At 46.0% G+C, this 21,167-nt stretch overlaps 3 protein-coding genes across 4 annotated transcripts; 2 read left to right on the forward strand and 1 right to left on the reverse strand.

The window, feature by feature from the left end:
* The first annotated feature begins 3,267 nt into the window (after positions 1 to 3,267).
* LOC101752972 lies at positions 3,268 to 10,698 on the forward strand. Of its 2 annotated transcripts, XM_004982187.3 has the most exons (15): positions 3,268 to 3,644; positions 4,638 to 4,700; positions 4,860 to 5,022; positions 5,116 to 5,282; positions 5,734 to 5,815; positions 5,960 to 6,021; positions 7,028 to 7,122; positions 7,756 to 7,835; positions 8,032 to 8,112; positions 8,339 to 8,455; positions 8,553 to 8,638; positions 8,758 to 8,864; positions 9,219 to 9,310; positions 9,402 to 9,478; positions 9,818 to 10,698. In XM_004982187.3, exons 1-15 carry the CDS (start codon positions 3,480 to 3,482, stop codon positions 10,277 to 10,279), a joined length of 1,899 nt encoding a protein of 632 aa, XP_004982244.1. In that variant the 5' UTR covers positions 3,268 to 3,479; the 3' UTR covers positions 10,280 to 10,698. The 2 variants fall into 2 exon arrangements, with proteins under 2 accessions (XP_004982244.1, XP_004982243.1); XM_004982186.3 differs by having other exon boundaries at positions 4,860 to 5,282.
* Positions 10,699 to 11,452: 754 nt separating this feature from the next.
* Positions 11,453 to 14,524, forward strand: LOC101753648 (uncharacterized protein At4g15545). Its single transcript, XM_004982188.3, has 10 exons — positions 11,453 to 12,073; positions 12,189 to 12,257; positions 12,880 to 12,933; positions 13,029 to 13,095; positions 13,187 to 13,261; positions 13,363 to 13,626; positions 13,713 to 13,758; positions 13,845 to 13,923; positions 14,018 to 14,127; positions 14,231 to 14,524. The coding sequence occupies exons 1-9, from the start codon at positions 11,783 to 11,785 to the stop codon at positions 14,108 to 14,110; spliced, it is 1,038 nt and encodes a 345-aa protein (XP_004982245.1). The 5' UTR covers positions 11,453 to 11,782; the 3' UTR covers positions 14,111 to 14,127; positions 14,231 to 14,524.
* A 135-nt stretch (positions 14,525 to 14,659) lies between these two features.
* On the reverse strand, positions 14,660 to 17,700 carry LOC101754310 (LOB domain-containing protein 4). Its single transcript, XM_004982190.2, has 2 exons — positions 17,164 to 17,700; positions 14,660 to 15,492 (listed from the first exon to the last, which is right to left on the reverse strand). Exons 1-2 carry the CDS (start codon positions 17,392 to 17,394, stop codon positions 15,121 to 15,123), a joined length of 603 nt encoding a protein of 200 aa, XP_004982247.1. The 5' UTR covers positions 17,395 to 17,700; the 3' UTR covers positions 14,660 to 15,120.
* Positions 17,701 to 21,167: the final 3,467 nt, after the last annotated feature.

Here is a 21,167-nt window from a genome sequence, read left to right on the forward strand (position 1 = left end):
TATAACTCATCTGATTTTAAGCCTGTGTAGCTTTTGCAACGAGAGTTAGCTTTTGCAACGAGACCAAACTCGACTACCCAATGTACTTCCATTAGTGGCTCATAGCTACAGGACAAAAGAGCAATGCCTATAAGACACTGCAAGTGCGACACCAACATGAGAAGCAGCCAGCTCAATTGACATATGCCCACGCTGAGAAGCACAACAACTTCATTGGCCTGGATGGCTTCCATCCGTGCAGCATGAGGTATTTGGTTGAGAGAAAATAATATTTATAGAAGATTATTTTGGAGAGAGAGAGAGAGAGAGATTGCATATGCAATTGTAAACCGTCATGCTACTGTCGTTTTCTGGCACCACTGACCAGTGGGGCTAGCAGTTGGAGCTAGACTAATGAGAGAAAACCAGCACCCACCTCATGGCCTTTTGTCCATCAAAACTCACCGGGTAACTATAGTCGTTGTTGGTGATTTGCGGGCAATTTAAGACCGAGTACCATTAGGAAGCAGATAGGTCGTTGATTGGATGGATCATCAGTTGATTTCACCAGTAGAGTAATCAAGATGTGGTAGTGGAGCAACTTGAGGGAGTAGATTACGGCCCACGAGATCTTGCAGCACCAGCCAGTGAACGTAGTGTGTGCGGGCGAAGATGGCATATGAGGAGAAGTAGTCCAATCCATATAGGGGCATTTATGCATGGTGGTAATTCAAAGGTTGGAGAAGAACATAGAGGGCAGCAGGGGTGAAACAACCGGCAGCCACTAGGCTTGGAGGCATCCTTGCATAGAGGCATGCTAGAATATGGCAATTCGATGGCGTTGTCGAGATGGAACATTGGAGAGTGGTAGTGTGCAACAACATGCACGGACACTAAAGTGAGATAGACAATCAATGGATGCCTCAATTCATTAAGAAGTGGCTTGGAAGCGTCAATGTTGAAATTGTCATCTATTCGGTGAAAAAGTGCTCCAATACCAAATTACTGAGTAAATCTTGCATGGGAAAAAGAGGAAAATTAATTACTTGCTACCCACTATGACAATGAGAATGCAAATTAAGCCTGATCACGGAACCACGAATGCAGGTCACAAAGAAGCTTGATGATGCAAGCATTCAACGATATGAGGCATGCAATTCACAAAGAAGGTTGGTGCCGTAAGCATACTCCAATATGACACATGGTTCTGCCTTCGTACAAGTAACCGACAAGGTGACAAGACTGTGAAATTACGTTCTAAATAAATTTGTAAATACAAGTAACAAAACAACAGACTTATGATTCAATTGTATATGTGTGAATTTAGCTTGTATAGCTCTTAGTTAAAAATATTAGATTCGAGTTGTTTACATAGAACTGGTGTTGTACATATGTCACTTTTTATAACTTCAATTATTGTTGGAAGAGACGGAAGAAATTGAAGTAAAATCTAAAATAAGCAGTATTAAATCTAGCCGTGCTATTTGTGCGGGCCACCTAGTTTGAATGACTTGCGCTGCAGAGACCTCGTGATGATTCAGATGTCAAGCGGGGAAAAAAGATCATTCTTTTAAGATTTTCATCGTCTCCAACGTACATTTCATGACATGAGTACATGACCCCGGGGGGGGGGGGGGGGGGGGGGGGGAAGGAGCAGTGCTGGTGCTCGAGAAGTTTAGCGCGCTAGCCGGCTTCGCAGAAGAAGGCAGGAGCGTCCCAAGAAAGAATCAGAGAGGCCCACGGCGGCGGCCACGACGCGACGGCTGATGGCTTAGCTCAGGACTCCACACGAGCGACAGACGGAATCACGAAACAAGAGTGCAGCGAGATACCTGCGGCGCCATCTCCTGACAAAACCATACTATATTCTCTGCGGGCGGCTACAGATTGGTCCCTATCATTTGATCGGGATCGTATGACTGCTCCTCAGTCCTGGACCTCGACGTTCGCGACGAACGTGGCAGAGAGGCTGGCCGCTGGCTGGGGCCGTCGAACGCGCACCGCAGCTAGCAGACTCGAGAGCGCCGGCCCATCCCCAACTTGTTACGGTACTACCTGTTGGACCGCCGCAGCAGAGATGATTATTATCCCAGGTGGTGGAGGCCTCGGCCCGTAAAAACATTGCTCCAGTTGAAACTTAAAAAGTCCGGTGGGCTGCCGCTTCCTATTTCCAAGCTCGTTTGCGGCCCCGTGTGGCCCGGGAACTTCCGGTTGTGCCACCGTTGAGTCAAAAATGGAATTCTTCCTCGTTGAGTCGCGTCCAGCCGCCGGCGGCGTATCTTATAATAGCAATCAAGTCTCAGAGCAACTCCAATAGACTACTAATCGTACCCCAATACCTTTTTTAAGGAAAAAAGAGAGAAACCTTCCCTAATTTTTTAGCGACGCTAAAAAACAGCCTACCACCACGTATATTTTAGCGTTGGCGTTCCTCCCCCAATCCTAATTCCCGCATGCCCGCGCGTCCCTTCCAATGAGTCCAATACGATGACGTGGCCTGTGTTTGAAATATTGGGGACTATTTATTAGCGATCTGCTGTGGACTGATATGTTTTTGGGGGAAAATTTTTTTGGGAGAACCCCAATATATAGTTTTGGGGAAGAATTTTTTTAGATACTCTTGGAGTTGCTCTTAGGCCGTAAGACAAGCCATGTGCATGAGTAATTGTAAATCTGAAAGGAAATACAGGGTTGAATTAACGAGTAAACCCAGCCTTACTGGATGATAAGACGCCACATAAAGATCTTGGCATCCTCATCCGCTCGCGCGGAGGCAGCCAGCCACCAGATTCCGTACTCAACCGAACCAGAAGCAGCCAACGAACCAACGCGCCGGCGGCAGGAAAAATTGCTGCGTGCGCCCCGCCGCCTGCACACACACACCCTCCCCTACGCTTGGCCCATTCCCCAAGAAAGAGCCCCCAGTACTCGTACTGGCACACAGGCAGTCGCAAAGAGGGGGGGAAGGAAAGCGAAACCTAGGCCATGTTTAGTTTCCCCCAAAATCCCAAATTTGACACTATGCAAAAAGAAGATTCCCCATCACATCAAACTTGCGATACATGCATGGAGTACTAAATGTAGATAAAATCAAAAACTAATTGCACAGTTTTGTTGTACTTTGCGAGACGAATCTTTTGAGCCTAATTAGTCAATGTTTGGACAATAATTCACAAATACAAACGAAATGCTACAGTTGCGCATTTATGGCAAACTTCCAACTTTGGCACTCCCAAATTGGGAACTAAACAAGGCCCTATTAATCGCATGCGCACTGCCCCTGGACAAATTCAAATCCCGACCCTCCCCCAAACCAAATTCCCCAGCGCCGAATTTTAGCGGGCGTCTGCAGCTTTCCGTCGTCGATCCCCCGAATAATCCGAAATCCCAATTCGAATCGAAGCTTCCTTCCTTTCGTGGGGAGGGGGGAGGTGGGAGGTGGAGGCGGGCGCGGCGGCCCTGCTTAGGGTTTGGTGGTGGCCGGCGCCGGCGGCAGGGGGATGGATCCAGAGCAGACGTTCCTGCGGGTGCACGCGCGCCTGTCGGGGATGCTGTCCCAGCTGCTCACCCCGCGGATCCGCCTCGCGCTCGAGTACCTCTACCTCGCCGGCGCCGTCGCGCTCTTCTGCCTGCTCGTCGTCATGCACACCAACTTCGTGCAGCAGGTCAGCCACGGCCCCGTCTCTCTTAGTGGCCTGGCTAGCCTTTTCTATTGCTCCTGCTGCTGCTTCCGCTGCCGCTGCGTGATTGATTGGGAGCCCGATATGGCGCTTCTCGTGGGCTTCTGTTGGAGCAGTCACCGGGTTTTGGGTGGGAAATTCGTGCTAGCTTCAGTAATTTTTCAGTTTGATGTTGATTGTGGAAACAGAGCTACCATCGCTGCTTGCTGATTATTTTGCCGGCGTAACGTGAGGAACTTTTGCCAATCCTCTGTTGTTCTTCCTTGCATTGGCATTTAGTTTGAGCTACAAAAAAATGCAACTATTAGTTAATCACTTAATATGTATACATAGTGTTCCATTCCTGTTATGTTCATTACTGACATTTGTAATCTGGACATGCTTATGTTCTGTTCTGTTCAGTGTTCACGCCTCACTCATCATGTCAATGTATATTTCGATTGTTGATTTCATCGAGTTGCTGCTTGGTTGAATTCAGCTAATCTGAGATGTCTATAGGCATATAGCACATCATACAAAGCAAAGCCATGCAAATTTAACCTTACTTATCTAACAATTTATCTATATATCTATACATCCAAAAGAAGGCTCACTGTTACTCGCATAGTCCTAGTAACAAAGTTCCTGGGTCGATGGGGTTAAGGAACGCGAGCAAGGAATGTTGTGTGCTACTTGGGAAAGGTTTTGAGATTGTTCCCGTGTTCCTAGAACAGGAATGTTCCTGGGACAATGTGGGCATGGTTCCACATTCCCGGTGACTACTCATATCAACTGGGTAGAAACAGAAAGTTCACGAGCTGAAGATTTGTAGCACAAAAACCTAGATTTGGAAGAAAAAGAAAGAATATCTGTAGGAAAAGAAAAGAATGAAACCCTATGTGATGGCTAATACTATTTGATTCTGTAGTCCACATGTCTGTGTCCACTCCTGTGTTTATTTCTAGATTCTCACCTCTGAATTGTCTTTTGCATCCATAGCCTGGCTGCTCAAGTGAGTTTTCTGGAATTGAATTTGGAGAAGCACAACTTGTCCAAATCAAGGTACGTGTTGATGTCATGTGCCCTTTGCATTTGTTCTTGAGTTTGTTGCTACTCTGTAAAACTAAATTATGCATGTTTTGTTCTTCTTCCTTTTCTTTGATGTTTCCTGTTCCTATTGGTGTCAATTTTAAACTGTGCTTATGTTATGAGTTGTTGTAGATTATCAGTGGGGGACTATGGGCCAGCAGAGGTGCTTCTTACATCATGGATCTCCAGAACCTGGGACGTTCAGCTGAGAAAATTTTAGAGGTTAATGGTGATAAGTTCAACATTTTGGCATCTAAGTTTTGGTCAACCTGGGTTGGCCCTGGAGCTAGAAGGAGTAAGCTAATGTTTAGAACTTGGAAGGGAGACAAAGAATTTGAGCCTCAATCCGAGAATGCAGCTGACACAACTGTTACCACGACTATTCCAGGCGTACCAGATTTGAAGGCAGCTGGAGATGGTTCTGTACACTACCCTTTATCTGCTAAGGAGTCGTTTAAAGCAGCAGTGACGTATTTGTTCAGAAAATGGTATTTTCGTGCTGTCTCATTCTGGAGGAATGTAAAGCAACTTTCAGAAAATACCCTCCAGTTAATGGTAAGAAGTTTGACCAGGATTTTGAAACTGCCCCCTTGTTTTCAATACCTGCCCAGAAAATCCTCCTTTTGTTGGGCCTAGGTGGATCGTTTCTGGTGTAGCAAAAGAGCTGCTAGATCTTTCGTTTTGGGAAAAAAGAGTTAGTTCCTAGGTGTTCGTTAGGCTTACATCTTACTTTTTGAGAAGGGTTTCTGAAAATGCAAGTTAGTGGCATTTTAGCAGTTTATTGTCTGTTGGACCAATACTGTAATAGTATTAATCAATATTCAGGTTAAGAAAAGATGCTCATCAAGATTTTTATCCCTGCTGAGTTCCATAAGTGGTACCATTTCTTTTTTGTTTATGTCATTTGCTTGTTTGTGATCTGTGTTGCTGGTTTTATGTATCGGCTAATTAGTCAACCATACATGTATTTTATTCCCTAGGATTCTCTTGTTTATTTGAATGACAGGTCAGGTCAAATTGGAATGACTTCCTCCATATTGTTAAGGATCTTCAACTACCAAGCATGGATCATCTTCTTTCGACGATAGGTAATGTTTGCCATAAACTTTGGTCATATTCTATGATGCCTTGTCCTAGAATGGTGTTTGCCTGAATCTGATTAACCTTGTTACCTGCAAACTCCCAGCACTGTTTTTCTCTAACTTCTTGCTAGCCTATGTTGTTTGTTACAGTGCAGTGGTTTGAGAGGAGAAGTAAAGCATTTGAGCCTACCTATTTATATGGGGTGGAGAAGGTCAGACTCTTCCTGGCATATTGATATCACCTAGCCACTGTCTGCTTTAATATGTTTTTTTGGTGACGAGCTTGTTGAACATATTTGAAACTTTTAGGCCACTCTTCAGTGAGGAAATAGTGTATGCAACTAGTCCATCTCAGCTAGTAAATATGCCATAAAAAAATCTGCTAACTGTGAATATGCCACTGCTTCTTGACAGTTGACAGTGGAATGTTCCATTACGAAGACATTTTCTCTTAACTTCCAAAGAGCATCCTTGCTGTTTCTTTGTTCACTTATCATTATAAACTTCGGCACAGTCTAGTGTCCCACCACTGCTGCTTCAGCGCACTCTTCTCCAGCGAGCTCATAATGCAACCTCCACCAACACCAGTGCACTCTCCACTGACGAGATGGAACACTGCAGATACAAATGATGGAAGCTACATGCCTTCTCTGTGACCTTCATTGCTCTCTGATCTGCCACTCGCATTTCCAAGCCACCACTCAAGTTGTCTCAACACGTTGGTGAAGTGGAGGCTATTACTGGCCTGCAAGCTCACCTAACTGTCGTAATGCACTCTGAGCAGCCACTTTGCTTGCCCAGCTTGCAACTTGGCATTCTAGCTACTCAGTCACAGGACACAAAGCACTAACGTTGAAGTTGTAGGTGAACTCACCATTCACAGCACATTGGTGGATGCAATTTTTTAATTTGGCAAGGGTATAATAGAGAACAACCAATTTAAAACTGTGAAAGGTCTTTGACCTTATTAGAGTGGCACATTCACTTGAGGAAATAAGGATTTGAAAAGCAATAGCATTCACAGTCAGACAATTTTAGCAATAGAGGTTTAACTGATGACATGTACTCTCTTGAATTAACTGCATGCAAGCCTTGAGTTGCTAATAGGATTGAAGGACCCATTTGTTGTTCCTTTTATGTTTGCATGCATGTACTAGCATTACATGTTGAATAGTATTAATTTTAGGAGCTTTCTCACGTGTCCATTTATTTCTGCAGGGATATTTCTTGCTTTCAGAAAGTGCTAAAATTCGTCATGGTGTTCGAACAATCAATATCACAATTTCTGCTCGAAATCCTTGCTTTGGAAACAGGTTATCTTTCATTCTTTCTTGAACCCTCCCTGTTTGCAAGCTTTTAAATGACACGGGTCGCTTGAGTATTTAACACCTTCTCATACGTTGAAACTTTGATCTGACATAGATTTTAGGAGAAAGGCCCTCGTACTTATATGCAAGTAAAGTACACTGCATATTGTATTTTAAGAGTATCGATGACCTTCTCTTGGATACATATCTGTGTCAATGTTTCCACTTCTGCACATATTTGTTCATACCAGTTTGCTACTTAGATTCCAAACGTGTAGTATCCAGCTAACAGAGTTTACATATATGGTTGAGTAACAATTTTGTACATCTATTGTATTTTCATCTTGAGTTAAATGCGGTCTTTGGCAACATTAATCTTGCACCCACATTGTAGGAACCGGTGCCATATTTCAATGAGCACTACGATAATAATTCCTATATCATTGCGAACATGAAATTTTCTATAATTTAATAAAATCTGTCAGTTGTGAGTTTGTATCCAAAATGTGAAATGCATTTCTTTGTCTACGTTTAGCTTTGTTACAGTTTTTCTAGTGTGTTTGGGATGCGCTGGCATTTACCAATTGGATTGTCTGCAGTAGAATGCCATCTCAATTTTTTCTACCTTTTCCTTTTCAGGTGGCAGCAGCTTTTGATAAACAGCATTGTTGGCTATGATACTATACTTACAAACAGCTTGGTGAATTCTCCTGGTCATGGTATGCTTCTGATCCTATTGTGCATGTACCAACCTTAATCATCAGAGTAGTTCCAGGCTTGTTTCATGACAGCATTAGTAACAGCACATTTGAATTTCTTGGAAGCATGTTGAACAACAGTTTTTGTGCACTCTGTGTAACTGTTTGCGTTACGACCTGTTATAAATTGATCTTTTTTCTTTGGTACGTTGTGCAGGCTATCTATACAACTTTCAGACTAAGGAGCTCTATGATCTCAGTTATGGACATGAACCACAAGGTCCTACAAGATTTGGAGGTTTGTACAGTTAACTTTGTTTTCTCAGTATGTTGACTTGATTCATGAGTGTTTCCTATATCTATCAGAGCTTTATATATTCCAGCTGCTAAATTGCAGTGAACTTTTTAAATTGGAAAAAGGTCCTTAGTTTTGTTGCAGCCTTTTGATTGCCTTTCATAACATACATGACTCCTATCTTCCTCTCTGCATCAAATCTGATGCATTGCGACTTTGGTGTTTGCAGATTACTTTGTGACAAAATGTGGTGTACTTCTAATGTCACTCTTTGTCTTTTTTACAACCACCATGTCCGTTTCATTTACTCTGAGAGAAACGCAATCCCGCATGCTTAGGTTCACAGGTTTGTGTTCCTTTATGTAGGTTGCGACCTGGATTGCTTTGCGCTTACATATTTTATTTAATTCACCTCTTGCGTTGTTCTTCCTTGAAATTTTCAGTGCAGCTTCAGCACCATGCACGCCACCAACTGCCCACTTTTCAGTTGATATTCGTGCATGTCATCGAATCATTGGTTTTTGTGCCGGTAATGGGAAAATTCTTCGGTGTTTTGAAATATTTGAAGTTTGTGATGAAAATGTATTCACTGCAGGATTCACCAAACTTATACATAGCTCACTCGTTATTTTATTTTGATCTTTGTAGATTATGATTGGGATCCTCTTTTTTCTATTTGAATTCTACGATGATCAATTGCTTGCGTTTCTTGTTTTGACTCTTGTATGGTTATGTGAGCTATTCACAATGATCAGGTAATGTTTTACATGGAGGTATTTATGGAATTTTATTATTCTATGCCTGTTGTGATACAATTATCCTTTTATGGAGTAAATTAGGCTTTTTGCTCAGTAGGACTTTTGAAAGAGCAACTTAGATATACATTTCAGGGTAGAGAAAGCTAAAAAATAATCATTTTGGCTTGTGGAAAAGGTACAAGGCAGCTAGCATGCATGCATTTATGAGAACTGATCTTGTGCAGAACAAACTTTTGAAGCTAATTATCTTGGATACTTAGCATTTATGAGAACTCATCTTGTGCAGAACAAACTTTTGAAGCTAATAATCTTATATACTTATCTTAGTATCCTTATTTTCTCATTTTGCAGTGTGCGGACATCTATATCGATGCAGTTCTTTCCACGCTTTTTCTTGCTTTACTTTCTGGTTTTCCATATCTACTTCTTCTCGTATACTTATGGTAAGTTCAGCGGGTATCCTTTTTTTCCCTACTGAACTACTGGTTAGCATTTCTATCACTCTGACCTATGCATTGATGTATTCTTTACCAGGCTTCTCATATCTGGCATTCTCTGCTACGGCCGCATTTATGCAGCATCTGATTCTATATTTTTGGAACCGGTTTGAGGTAAGTTAATGTCTTATTTTTGTGAGTGTATTTCTCATTCTTTATCCGATGCTTATTTCTACTACATTTTGATATAATGTCCAGTTCACATTCTTTAGGAAATAATCATCGATTACTATTAGATGTTTCAAAGTTTAATATCGCTGCAATTTTTAGCTTCTGAACATTTCTTCGTATGCACAGCTTGTCATAACTTTCATGTATTAAATAAGAAAGTTCTTCCAAAACTGGTTGATTCACTAGGGAGATATTGTGCATATATTGCACATTGGTTTCATTAGCTCCAATAAGTCCTGGCTGGCCAATGTGTTTACTTCATGTTGATTTGTGGTGCTTCAGGTGCCAGCTCTCCAGAGATTCATTCGGAGCCGAGCTCACATTCACCAACAGACAGGTGTCCAGATTACATCTTCAACCATCTACACATCTACCTTACACATTGCTAGGGTAAATGTGAGGGACCCTGGCACTATAAATGATGGCCTTGGTGCTGTTCGTGAAGCAGATGCCCTTTTGGTTCAGGATGAGTCTACCAGGAACCAGCAAGAGGGCCAACAGAATGGAATTGCTGAGCCAGCAGCTAACAATGCTCTCCAATATCAGGAGCAAAACCCTCAGCAAGCTGGAAACACCCCTGCAGGCTCTGGTTCCCTGAATCCATTTGGCTCCCTTTTGTTGTGGTTGTTAGGAGGCGGTGCTTCTGATGGCATAGTTTCTTTCTTCTCTATGTTCAGAGATGTCCGTGATCATGCTCAAGATTACACTGATCCACCTCGAAATGAAAATGATCAGGTGACATAGAATCATGAAAATGAAAATGGAGTGAAGACGAATGGTACTCACGGTGGGTGCTTGGCCAGCGGTAATCTAATTTTGCGAAGATGATATGGAGCTGGCACACCCTTCAAAAAAGATAATGACGAATACTGGTGGCAGTATATACAGACTGGTGTCGCTGGAGATACCATGTTAGTATTATCTGTTTATCTGTTTTTTATTAGTAGGTAAGGATGCTGAATTGTATCTATTCATGATATATGTACATTCCCAACCGTCTGAATGGGGATGCCCATTCCAGTCCTGTACAGAAATGTCTGCAAATTCTTTGTACTTCTATGGGCGGTTTCTGGAACATACAGTGCTACTGTGTGCAGTTGTGACTGAATTCGGCAAATTTTAATGGTATGAATTCATCGTTGCTCGTGCTGTTCCAACTTCAAGGTTAGTGCTTGCAGAATAGTTCCTGGCAATTAAATATTTTTAGGTGCTCTTTGAAATTTTGAAGTGTCGTTGCTGTTGCTTTGAAATTCAGGATTTGTCTTTGGCGTCAAAGTGCACCATATGTCGATTTCTTTGGCAGTAGCAGAAGTGCATGTACATGGCTACCACTTCTGCTATTTCTTTGGATATTGTCTCTTTTTACGAGAGAACGGTATGACTCCAGCCATTTCGTCCGGCTGTGGTCACATTATTAATCCTGTATAGAGAAATGTAACCTATCACCAATTCTACAAATTTGTCGTTGCATATTCTGTTCCAGCTTCCAGCTTAATGCTTGCAAATTAGTTGCTTGAATTCTGAACACTAATTCATCTTTGAAACAGGAACTTATGCAATTTTACCTTTTTATAGTGTATATCATGTGTATTGGTTTCTGGTTTGCATATTTTAAGAGTGCATGAAGTATAATGGTAGTATCCCTTTTATAGTTTTACAGGTCTAGTCTCTCCACTTGAAAGACTAGACCTATTATATAAATAGAGATAATCTAAAAGACAGCCTCTACCAATAGGAACTGGACGCGCAAAGTCGTTGCGGAGCTTCTCCCCCAATTACTTCAAGTCGCTAAAGAGAACAGTATGAATCGAAATCTCTCGCTCTCCTTCCATGACCACCGTCCTTTTAAACGAAAAACGCCTTTCGCTTCCAAGCTCCACCACCTTATTATTCCCATTTCGTACCTCATCTCCCTGTGACCACAGGTACGAACCTCACCGCCCCCGTTTCAAACAATTGCCACTTCGGGCGCCCAGTCGCCCACCCCCCAGCAGAACCGAGGCGACGAGGCGCAGGGAACCCCAAAACAATTTCAAACCTCGCGTCGGCCGCCGAGCGAGCCCATTTCAAACCCGGAAAAACCCCAAAGCGCACCGAGGAAGCGGCGGTGGTCCCTTTCCGGCTTCCCCCCGCTCCCCTCCACTCCAAAGCGGGCAAACCCAAGCACGCGCCCAATCCGATTCGGTTTCCTTCCTTCTAGGCTCCTCTCTCACCCCCTCTCTTCCGTGGGGAGATCTGGCGGCGGCGATGCCACTGGGGGAGGGCGCGGCGGGGATGGGGGCGGGGGACTTCGCGCTGCCGGACGAGGTCCTGGCGGCGCTGCCGCGGGACCCGTACGAGCAGCTGGATCTGGCGCGGCGCATCACGGCGCTGGCGGTGGCCGGGCGGGTGTCCGGGCTGGAGCGGGAGGCGGGCCGGCTGCGGGCGGAGGCCGCAGAGAAGGACCGCGAGAGTGCGGAGCTCAGGGAGCGCGTCGCGCTGCTCGACACCGCGCTGCAGGAGACCAACGCCAGGCTCCGCGCCGCGCTCGAGGACAATGTAGGGTGCCGGCGCTCCGGGCGGCCTGCCTGCTGTTTCATTTTTGGATTGGGTTCGATTGGGGTTTCGATTTTTGACAGCGGGGATGATTGGGTGCTTTACGCTGTGGGTGCAGATTAAGCTCAGCAAGGAGCGGGACTCGCTGGCGCAGACGTCCAAGAAGCTGGCGCGCGACCTGCAGAAGGTGCCCTCATTTTACCTCTCCCTGCTCCTCCTACATCAACATTTGTGGTGTAGTGCTCTGTGTAGCTAGGATTAGAAATTCTCATATTAGGAAACTCATTAATCAGGGAGATTATATAAGTTAGGTAAGTGGGGCAATCTGTTTGAACCATTTATTAGTAGATTCTGGGAGCATAATGGAGAACTGGATTGCCATTCCTTAGGCTGCAAGTGGGATTGACACTCAGGAGAAGGATTGAATTGGTCAGATGTTCAATATCATGGTAGAAAGTCAAGGATGTTTCATGGAATAGTAGTCACTGTAAATGGCAAGAAAGTGGTAGTTAATTTGGTTTATGCTGATGAAATCGTTCGCCCAGTCTGCAGACTGCAGCCATGATCGTTGGCTTAGTGGCCCCTACAATATGGTACATTAGGGAGATGCAAAAATTAATCTGAGGAGTGAATAAATCTTTTCTCCTTTTGTTTTCTCCCCTTTTCACATTACAACAAAGGTGCAAACTTTTTTTAAGCACTCTAAGGACCAAGCCAGATGATATTTCAGCTTATCAGCCATACTTGTGTATCCTTTTTCCCTAGCCTTATTATGTGGCGGCATTCTGATATATCTGCTCTATTCTCAGCTGGAGTCATTCAAGAGGCATCTGATGCAGTCATTGCGTGATGATAGTTCATCGGTGTGTTTATCTATTTACCCAATAGATCAATTTATTCATATGTGTTTGCTAATTTATGGTAAGGGTTGAGGTTGACCGTGTACCTTCTCAAGCAGCCACAAGAAACAATTGACATTACAACATGTGATCAGTCAGTAGCATCAAAAGCGTCGTCATGTGGAGGTTATACATACTTTAAAATCTCCCATTTCTATTAACTATTGAAAATTTGTGACATTGATCCCTAATTGTTACTTTGTTTGGAACATTGAAGATGGTGGATCTGCCAGTCACCCTACGCCAAATGTATTGAGCGAGTCTTTTGATGTTGGAAGTACAAACCGAGAAGGTCTTGTTAGCTTATCATTTATTGTTCATCTTGACAGTCATTAACTCATTATGCTGGCAACATAATTCTCAATCGTTTGCATTTTCTTGAAAATCTATTAGGTACAGCAACAAGGCCCCTGATCCAAAAATATGCCCTCTCATCACACATCACTCCTCGCCTTACCCCGGAAGCCACACCTAAAATATTGTCCACCTCAACTTCTCCAAGGCGAATGTCTACCACAGCAACACCAAAATTGATGTCTGGTGCTACCTCACCAACAAGAGCTCGAATTGAAGGGCACATGTCAATGACACCGTGGTATCCATCAAGCAAGCAATCCTCTGCAGCTAACTCTCCACCCCGGGGACGACCCAATCCAGGTTTCTTCTATTAAAGACATGATGTTGTCTGACACTACAGTGTTATATGTGAATAGAATAATATGTTTAATGCTTGGGGTTTTCAGGTCGCACTCCTCGTATTGATGGAAAGGAGTTTTTCCGTCAGGCCAGGTCTGTTCATATCCTGCTTTTCTGCACCATCAGCAAATAAGATGGATGATATATTGTTATTAACTAAACTTTGTTAAAATTTCTAGGAGCCGTCTATCATACGAACAATTTGGAGCATTCTTAGCCAACATCAAAGAGCTGAATGCCCATAAGCAGTCACGGGAGGTTGGTCAACTTGGTCCATTTGCTATTTTTTTAAAAAAAAATTGGTCCTGTTGGGGCATAACACAAAACTTGTTCATGTTTACATCTCAACCAGGAAACTCTCAAGAAAGCTGAAGAGATCTTTGGTCCAGACAACAAAGATCTTTACCTCTCTTTCCAAGGATTGCTAAATCGAAGCATGCCATAGGCTTCATGTTTCTCTTGGTAAGTTTGCTACCCAGTTACATGAACTGAAATGGTTCCTTCATCCATGATATATGTACCGCAAAAGCTAACAAGATGCACTAATTTATTTTTGGGATTGCAGATAACTAAGTTGCTGCATTAGCAACTTATTGCCATCTAGTTGCGGATTGCAAGGCCCAGGTGCAAGTTTTGACTCCATAATCCACGTTAGGTGGAATGATCAGACCTCTCTGAACAGCTGAGCGTGCAACTGATGTTGCTTCTGTAAGTGGTGTACTTGCCGAGATCGGATGGCGTTTCGCTGCCTAAATTAGGACGCAGTCTGTCATGGTGCCCATCCTTGTAAAACCGCAAAACAAACTTGAGAGTAATATTGGCATTTCGTCCCTATCTTAATCTTCACATGCTATCGTCAGCTGCATCTTGTTCTGAGTTGACCAGACATTTTTTTGCTCTGGTTGTACTGAAGTGGTTGATTTTTCTTTTAAAATTTTGCTTTGCAGCTAACAAAAGCTGGCAGGTAATTCCCAAAACACAGGCAAGAAAAGACTGAACACCAGGACAAGCATAGATACTAAAATCTGCATTTTCCATGGCAGAGTTCACCTGTTTAACCAAGCAAATGCTACGAGCAAGCGAAAGGTTCTTGCAACGCATAGCACGGTGCCCACCAATATCTGTAACAGTGTTCCACCTCCTCATGGAAGGACAGCCAAAAAACAAGGAGCCCTGGACATACTAGAAGAAGGTAATTGGAGAAGGCCTCGACTACGCCCACCTTCCTCCTAGTGTCACGCTGTTACAGCGCGCGCGCACCATATATACCTGATGATACTCCACTATATACCAACCACTAACCAGACCACCATCATCTGTGACTCAAAAACCGCACCTGATCACACGCTAAAATCAGCTAAAAAGTAAAGAACCTAGCTTGACCTGACCCCAGAATGAAGCACCTGATGCAGTCAGAGACTCAGAGTCAGCTGCTGCTGCCTCCAAAGTCCAATCCTAGTAGGACCAGAACTGGGCGTCGTCCATGCCGGGCTGGTCCACGACCATGTCCAGCAGCTCCGGCGTGGCCTTGCAGTGCGCCTCCGGCTCCGCCGTCTTGGGCGAGGACATGGACGACGGCGAGCCGGCGTAGCTGCTCCCCCCTCCGCCGCGCGAGGCGGCCTTGAGGCGGTGCACGATGTAGTCGTTGCTCATCTTGAGCCTGACCATCTCGGCCTGCGCCAGCGCCAGCTGCGCCTGGAGCGCCTCCACCTGCTGCTGCAGCGACGAGATGGCGCCCACGCAGCCGTACACCGGGTCCCGCACCCGCGCGTTCGCCTCGTACACCAGGCTGCTCACCGCGTCCCCTCGGTGCTGCACCGGGATCTCCTGCAGTTTCCACGGGGAAAAAAGTTTCAGTCTTTCAGAGCATGATCAAGCACCGACAGTGCACAGATCCACTGATGGGCATCACAGGTATTAGAAGATAAACATGACAACGTAGAAATGTAGTGCTAGAATACAGTTTCACACATGAAAAAAGTACACCATCAGATTAGGACCAAGAAGGCAAAAATAGATGGTAGTAGCTGCTGGTTTCTGGAGTTCTTGTTCCAAGAAAGGAGCAGCAGCATGTCTGCATGTTTGGTGCAGCGGAAAGTTTCTTTTTCGAACGCCATGTGCATTTCCATGCCCGGAGACGGCGACGGCCGGTCGTGCACGTACTGCTGCCCGTGCCCGACTGTTGCCGACGGCTCGACACATGGGGGAAATCCAAATCTTTGAATTCGGGATACGGTCAAGAGCAGGGACGTACGAGTCACTGTCGGTTCTAATAAATTTTGTACCAAACAGATATCCATGTCACCGGGCACATGCTGATGAAAACGCAGCTAAATCTGATTGGCTGCTCGTCTCCTAGCAATCTCCCTCGGTTTGGTTTGGTTTGTTGCTGCACTGCTCATGATTGGATCGGGTGGCAACATGACGGGCCCCGGCGTGTGCAGCGAAAGCGATATGCTATTTGCCCATGCCTTGTCGAGCTCATCATGAAGAGAGAGTTCTTGGCACAGTAACTCGGTAAGTGAAGAGCCAGTGCGAACTTCCATCGATCTGGTGATCTGTGATGCGCAGGGACTGTTCATCTCAAGAACATTACTGTACGGGTGTGGCAGAGAGCTCGGGAGCAAGGAGATTTGAGGGAAAGTGGATCAAGCTTCTGGATCAAGGGTGTGTGGAGTGCAAGTGGCTAAAGCAGCATGATCCCTAAAAGTGTGGCCAGTAGGTAGGATCGAGGCTTTGTTAATTACTCCCTCCGTTCTTAAATATATGACGCGGTTGACTTTTTACTCCAACTTTGACCACCAATATCTATTGAATGAGTTAGTTAATTAAAGTAAAATGTGTATCATTATATCTATTGTTAAATGTACTTTAAATTTAACTTATAGGTTTATCTATTTGCAAAAAAAATATTTGTAGAAAAGACGAATAGCCAAACAAATGAAAAAAATGAACGACGTCGTATATTTAAGAAGCAGATAATATAGATGTAAAGCTTGCTACTTTTAGCAAAGCAGTATACCTGAGACACAGACAGTCCTCTGAGTCTGATTGCCACAAGACAAGAGTAATATAACGCTTTGAACTATATCCATCCCCTACAGCACACATTGACGAACTGTAGTTCTAAGACTAAAGCAAATAGCATCGTATCTTACTAAAAGAATCAGCACAAGGGGAAACTAAACCATAGAGACATACAGTACATTGCTTCCGTTGCCAGAGGCCCAGAGCAGATCAATGGACGTACACAAGAATATGAGAAGAACTACTCCAACCGTGGAATTACAAGTAACTCTGCCTTGGAATAGATGACTGGGAATCAGTAGATTCATGCATGGAAAGTAGTTGACTGAAGCGATGGGCACTTGGACAGTTATCTCCAGTGCAGGAGCAGAGCATGGAACACAAGCGAGGAGCAGGGTGCCATACGAACATACGGTGGCATGATCAAGCAACCAGACGACGCGTGCAGAGTCGAGCAGTGGGCGCGCGTACCTGGAGCAGCTTGCTGACATTGCTGGCCCCGAAGACCTTGTGCACGTTGGCGAACTTGTGCGGCTCCCCGGGCGGGAAGTAGGGCGCGAAGACGCAGCCGGCCGCGCACCGGCGCCGCAGCAGCTTGCACGCCGCACACGGCGCCGACGCCGACGATGCCGCTCCGCCTCCTCCCCCGGCCCTCCCGCCGACGCCGGGCACCGCCACCGCCACGGCCACAGCGTCCCTCATCGCCAACGCCAAGCCAGCAACGATCGAGTCGACTCGGCTGGAGCAAGTATATGTTGGTGTTGCCAAATTGGGCGGCTGGGCTAGATAGGCGCGTCTTCTCGTCGGGGGGGTCTCGACGTCGTCTCGTCTTCTAATCGGAAGCCCCCCTTTTTAGTGGAGGCAGGGGGCAGGCAGTGAGGCAGGCAGAGATAAAAACTGGCAGAGCAGAGCAGTGAGTGGAGCCGCTCAGGGGAGAAAGGAAAAGGCGGAGAGGACAGTGGCAGTTGAGGCGTCTGTCGGCTTGGGCTAGGGGGGAGAGAGAGAGAGAGCAGTTGGAGGCTGGGACAGGACAGGCAGAGATCGTGCCGCGGCACGTAGCATCATGGGTGTCCCCCCCTCTCCCTCTCCCCTTGATGCACCACCCCATCGATGCGCTTCGTCGCGCTGCCTGCCCTACTATCTTTGACCGAACGATCGATCGATCGATCCGCCATTGATGCTTGATGCAACGCAGAGCAAGGAACACACGGGAAAAAGAAAGAGACGCGCGTTAAAGCTATGGCACGCATGCTAATTGCGGCCGCACCGTCGGAGTAGAAGCATTGCTTGTCGGCTGCGCCTGTCGGCCGGCCGAATCATTCGCGCATGATCCACATCATTATCCCCCAGGTTGCTGCTCCGTTTGATTCCTTCTGCTTTGGTAGGGCCTGTTTGGCAACCATGTGTTAAAGTTTAACACCTGTCACATCGGATGTTTGGATGCTAATTAGGAGTATTAAACATAGGCTAATTACAAAACTAATTGCACAGATGGAGTGTAATTCACGAGACGAATCTATTAAGCCTAATTAGTCCATGATTTGACAATGTGGTGCTACAGTAACCATTTGCTAATGATGGATTAATTAGGCTTAATAGATTCGTCTCGCGAATTAGCACAGGGTTCTGCAATTAGTTTTATAATTAGCTCATGTTTAGTTCTCCTAATTAGCATCCGAACATCCGATGTGACACTATTAAAGTTTAACACCTCGTATCCAAACACCCCCGTAAATACTGTCAAAAGTTAGCGGAGGAGGTGAAACTCTTCATCAGATCAGATGAGGAGAAAGGTGAACCCTGGCGACGACGAAACTGACAGCATGTGGGCTGTTGCGCAGCAGCGCCGATCGAGCTGATTGACGAGGATGGATAGGTTAGCCTGTCGGCTGATTAACCAGAGGGGAAATCTCTGTCGATCCTCGTTTGATTCTCGTCAGGCCAAAGAGAAGGCCAATAGGCCATCGGCCCATCATCTCCAAGGTCTCTGTGGGACGGCGGGCGATGTCGTCGTGCCGGGGCGGAGACACCTTTGGCTCGGTTGGTCCGGCGGTGAATGGACGGACGGACAAGATGGGGCACCGCACCATCAGGATGAAGCGCCGCAGGCCGTCAGCCCCCTGGCGTGGCGGCGTCAAACCGAGGCCCTTTTTGGACATGTTTAGTTACTCCCAACTCCCAACTTTGACACTATGCAAAAAGAAGATTCCCCATCACATCAAACTTGCGGTACATGCATGGAGTACTAAATGTAGATGAAATTAAAAACTAATTGCACAGTTTTGTTGTACTTTGCGAGACGAATCTTTTGAGCCTAATTAGTCAATATTTGGACAATAATTCACAAATACAAACGAAACGCTACAGTGTGCTACAGTGCTGTAACAGTAATTTGGCACCTCCCAAATTCCCTAACTAAACAAGGCCTTTGTCTGCACCGCCCCGCGCCGAGCAGTGCCGCAACGCGACCGCCGTCATGCCCACTTGATTAGCCTCCCTCCCTCCCTCCCTCTCTCTCTCTCTCATCGTCGTCGTCCTCCCTTTGGCCTTTGCCTTTTGGAGGCACTAATCCATGTTCCGGCCCCGTCTACTTTTGCTGCTGTGTGTGTTTTTCTTGTGTTCCTGGCAGGCTGGCACATTGCCAATCCACATTGCTTGCTGCTAAAGAGAGCCATGAGCGAGCGAGCGTGATAATTGATGCGCTTCGAGTGGTGAGGCGATTAGGACGGCCGTCGTACGGCGTCTCATCATCGCTTTTTTCAACCTTCCCAGCACGTAGGCGGCCTCGCCAGAATCATTGCCGCGGTAATCAGCGCCTACTACCCTCGGGCCATCAGGGCCGGCGGCACTGGCATGCCTAGGATCTCTGCCACTGTTCAGGACACAGTAACAGGTCATGGATCTGAAAATTAGAGAGCAACAGTGCCGGGTATGGACCGGCAAAACCATATCTTCCATGGCAGCAGGTATCTCTGGCGCAGGCGCACCCCCACACGTTGGTGTGTCGGGCGATCGAGCGCAGAGGCGAGGCAGTTGCGTTTGCGTCCACCCTCTCCGTCGTGAGTCTCGCTAGGCAGAGCCGGGAGCAGGCAGCAGGTACCTGCAGGCTGCAGCAGCCGTCAGAGTTCTACTAGTGCTCTGCGGCGCGGCGGAGGCAGACAACCCAACCGCACGACCGCCCCCCGGTTTCTCGTGTCCTGTGGCTGTTTAGTTCACCCTCAAATCCCAACTTTAGTACTATACAGATTCCCCATCATATCAAACTTGCGGTACATGCATAGAGTACTAAATGTAGATGAAATTAAAAATTAATTCCACAGTTTTGTTGTACTTTGCGAGACGAATCTTTTGAGCCTAATTAGTCAATGTTTGGATAATAATTTACAAATACAAACGAAACGCTACAGTGTGCTACAGTGCTAGCACAATAATTTTGGCACCCCAAAATTGAGCAACTAAACATGACCTTGGACACGATCATGTTGTCACTGCAAATCCCGCTGTTCTCAGTCCAGTCCTGTGAATCAATCCACACGGATCACAGAGAGAGAGAACAAAAGGCTCCCTGCTGCTGCTGCTGCTGGTAGACAAAATCTGCGGCTGTGTACGCGCTGTGGCGACGTACACGGATCGGACGCGGGGTTCCTGAAGACCTGAACCTGTTTGTCTTTCTTTCCACAGGTTCATTGCATCAATCAGGCATGATGGATGTTGGGGGCGTTTGTATACATGAACTATATTGTGACATGCATGGATGATCCAGTGTTTCTAATCTTTGGTTTTGCTTCATATTAGGCCCTGTTTGGGAAGGGCGTGTTAAAATTTAACAGGGTGTTAAACTTTAACACCCTCAAATAAAGGTGTTAAACTTTAGTATCTTGAGGTGTTTGGATGATCTGTTAAAATTTAACACCTTAGGTTGTAATTGACAACTTTACCCCTCATTACTCCTCTCAATGGCAGCCAAATACCCCTTCTTCCTTCTTCTCCTTCCTCCTCCTTCCTTCTTCCTCCTTTCCTGCGCCTGCCGCCTCCGGCCCCACCCCTGCTCGGTCCACGCCGTGCCCGGCGCCAACGTCAGCGTCTGCGCTGCCGGCCGCCCCGTCGGCCCCTCCCCTGCGCATGCCGCCTCCGGCCCCGCCCCGCCGCCGCGTCCCCTACCGCGGCGCTTGCGCCGCGCCCGCCCGAGCCCGCCATCCCTCCTGCACGGGCTGGATACCTCCCTTCGTAAAGCTGAAGGCTACTCCAACTCTAGTGATCACTTCATGCTTTACCTTGGCTATTCTATCAATGAGATCCGGTAGTTGGACGCAATTCCAATGTGTTGGCTCATCAAGCCACCTGATTGTTCCTGGAACGCTGATGTCCTGTCACATTGTGTAGTCTTCGAGATCATGATTGCCAATGATAACACCATGTTTCCTTCCAGCCGTACTTAGACTGCATCGACTCATAATCTGGCATATAGAGCTGCT

Source organism: Setaria italica, chromosome IX (assembly GCF_000263155.2).
Source record: "Setaria italica strain Yugu1 chromosome IX, Setaria_italica_v2.0, whole genome shotgun sequence".
NCBI classification, from domain to species: Eukaryota; Viridiplantae; Streptophyta; class Magnoliopsida; order Poales; family Poaceae; genus Setaria; species Setaria italica.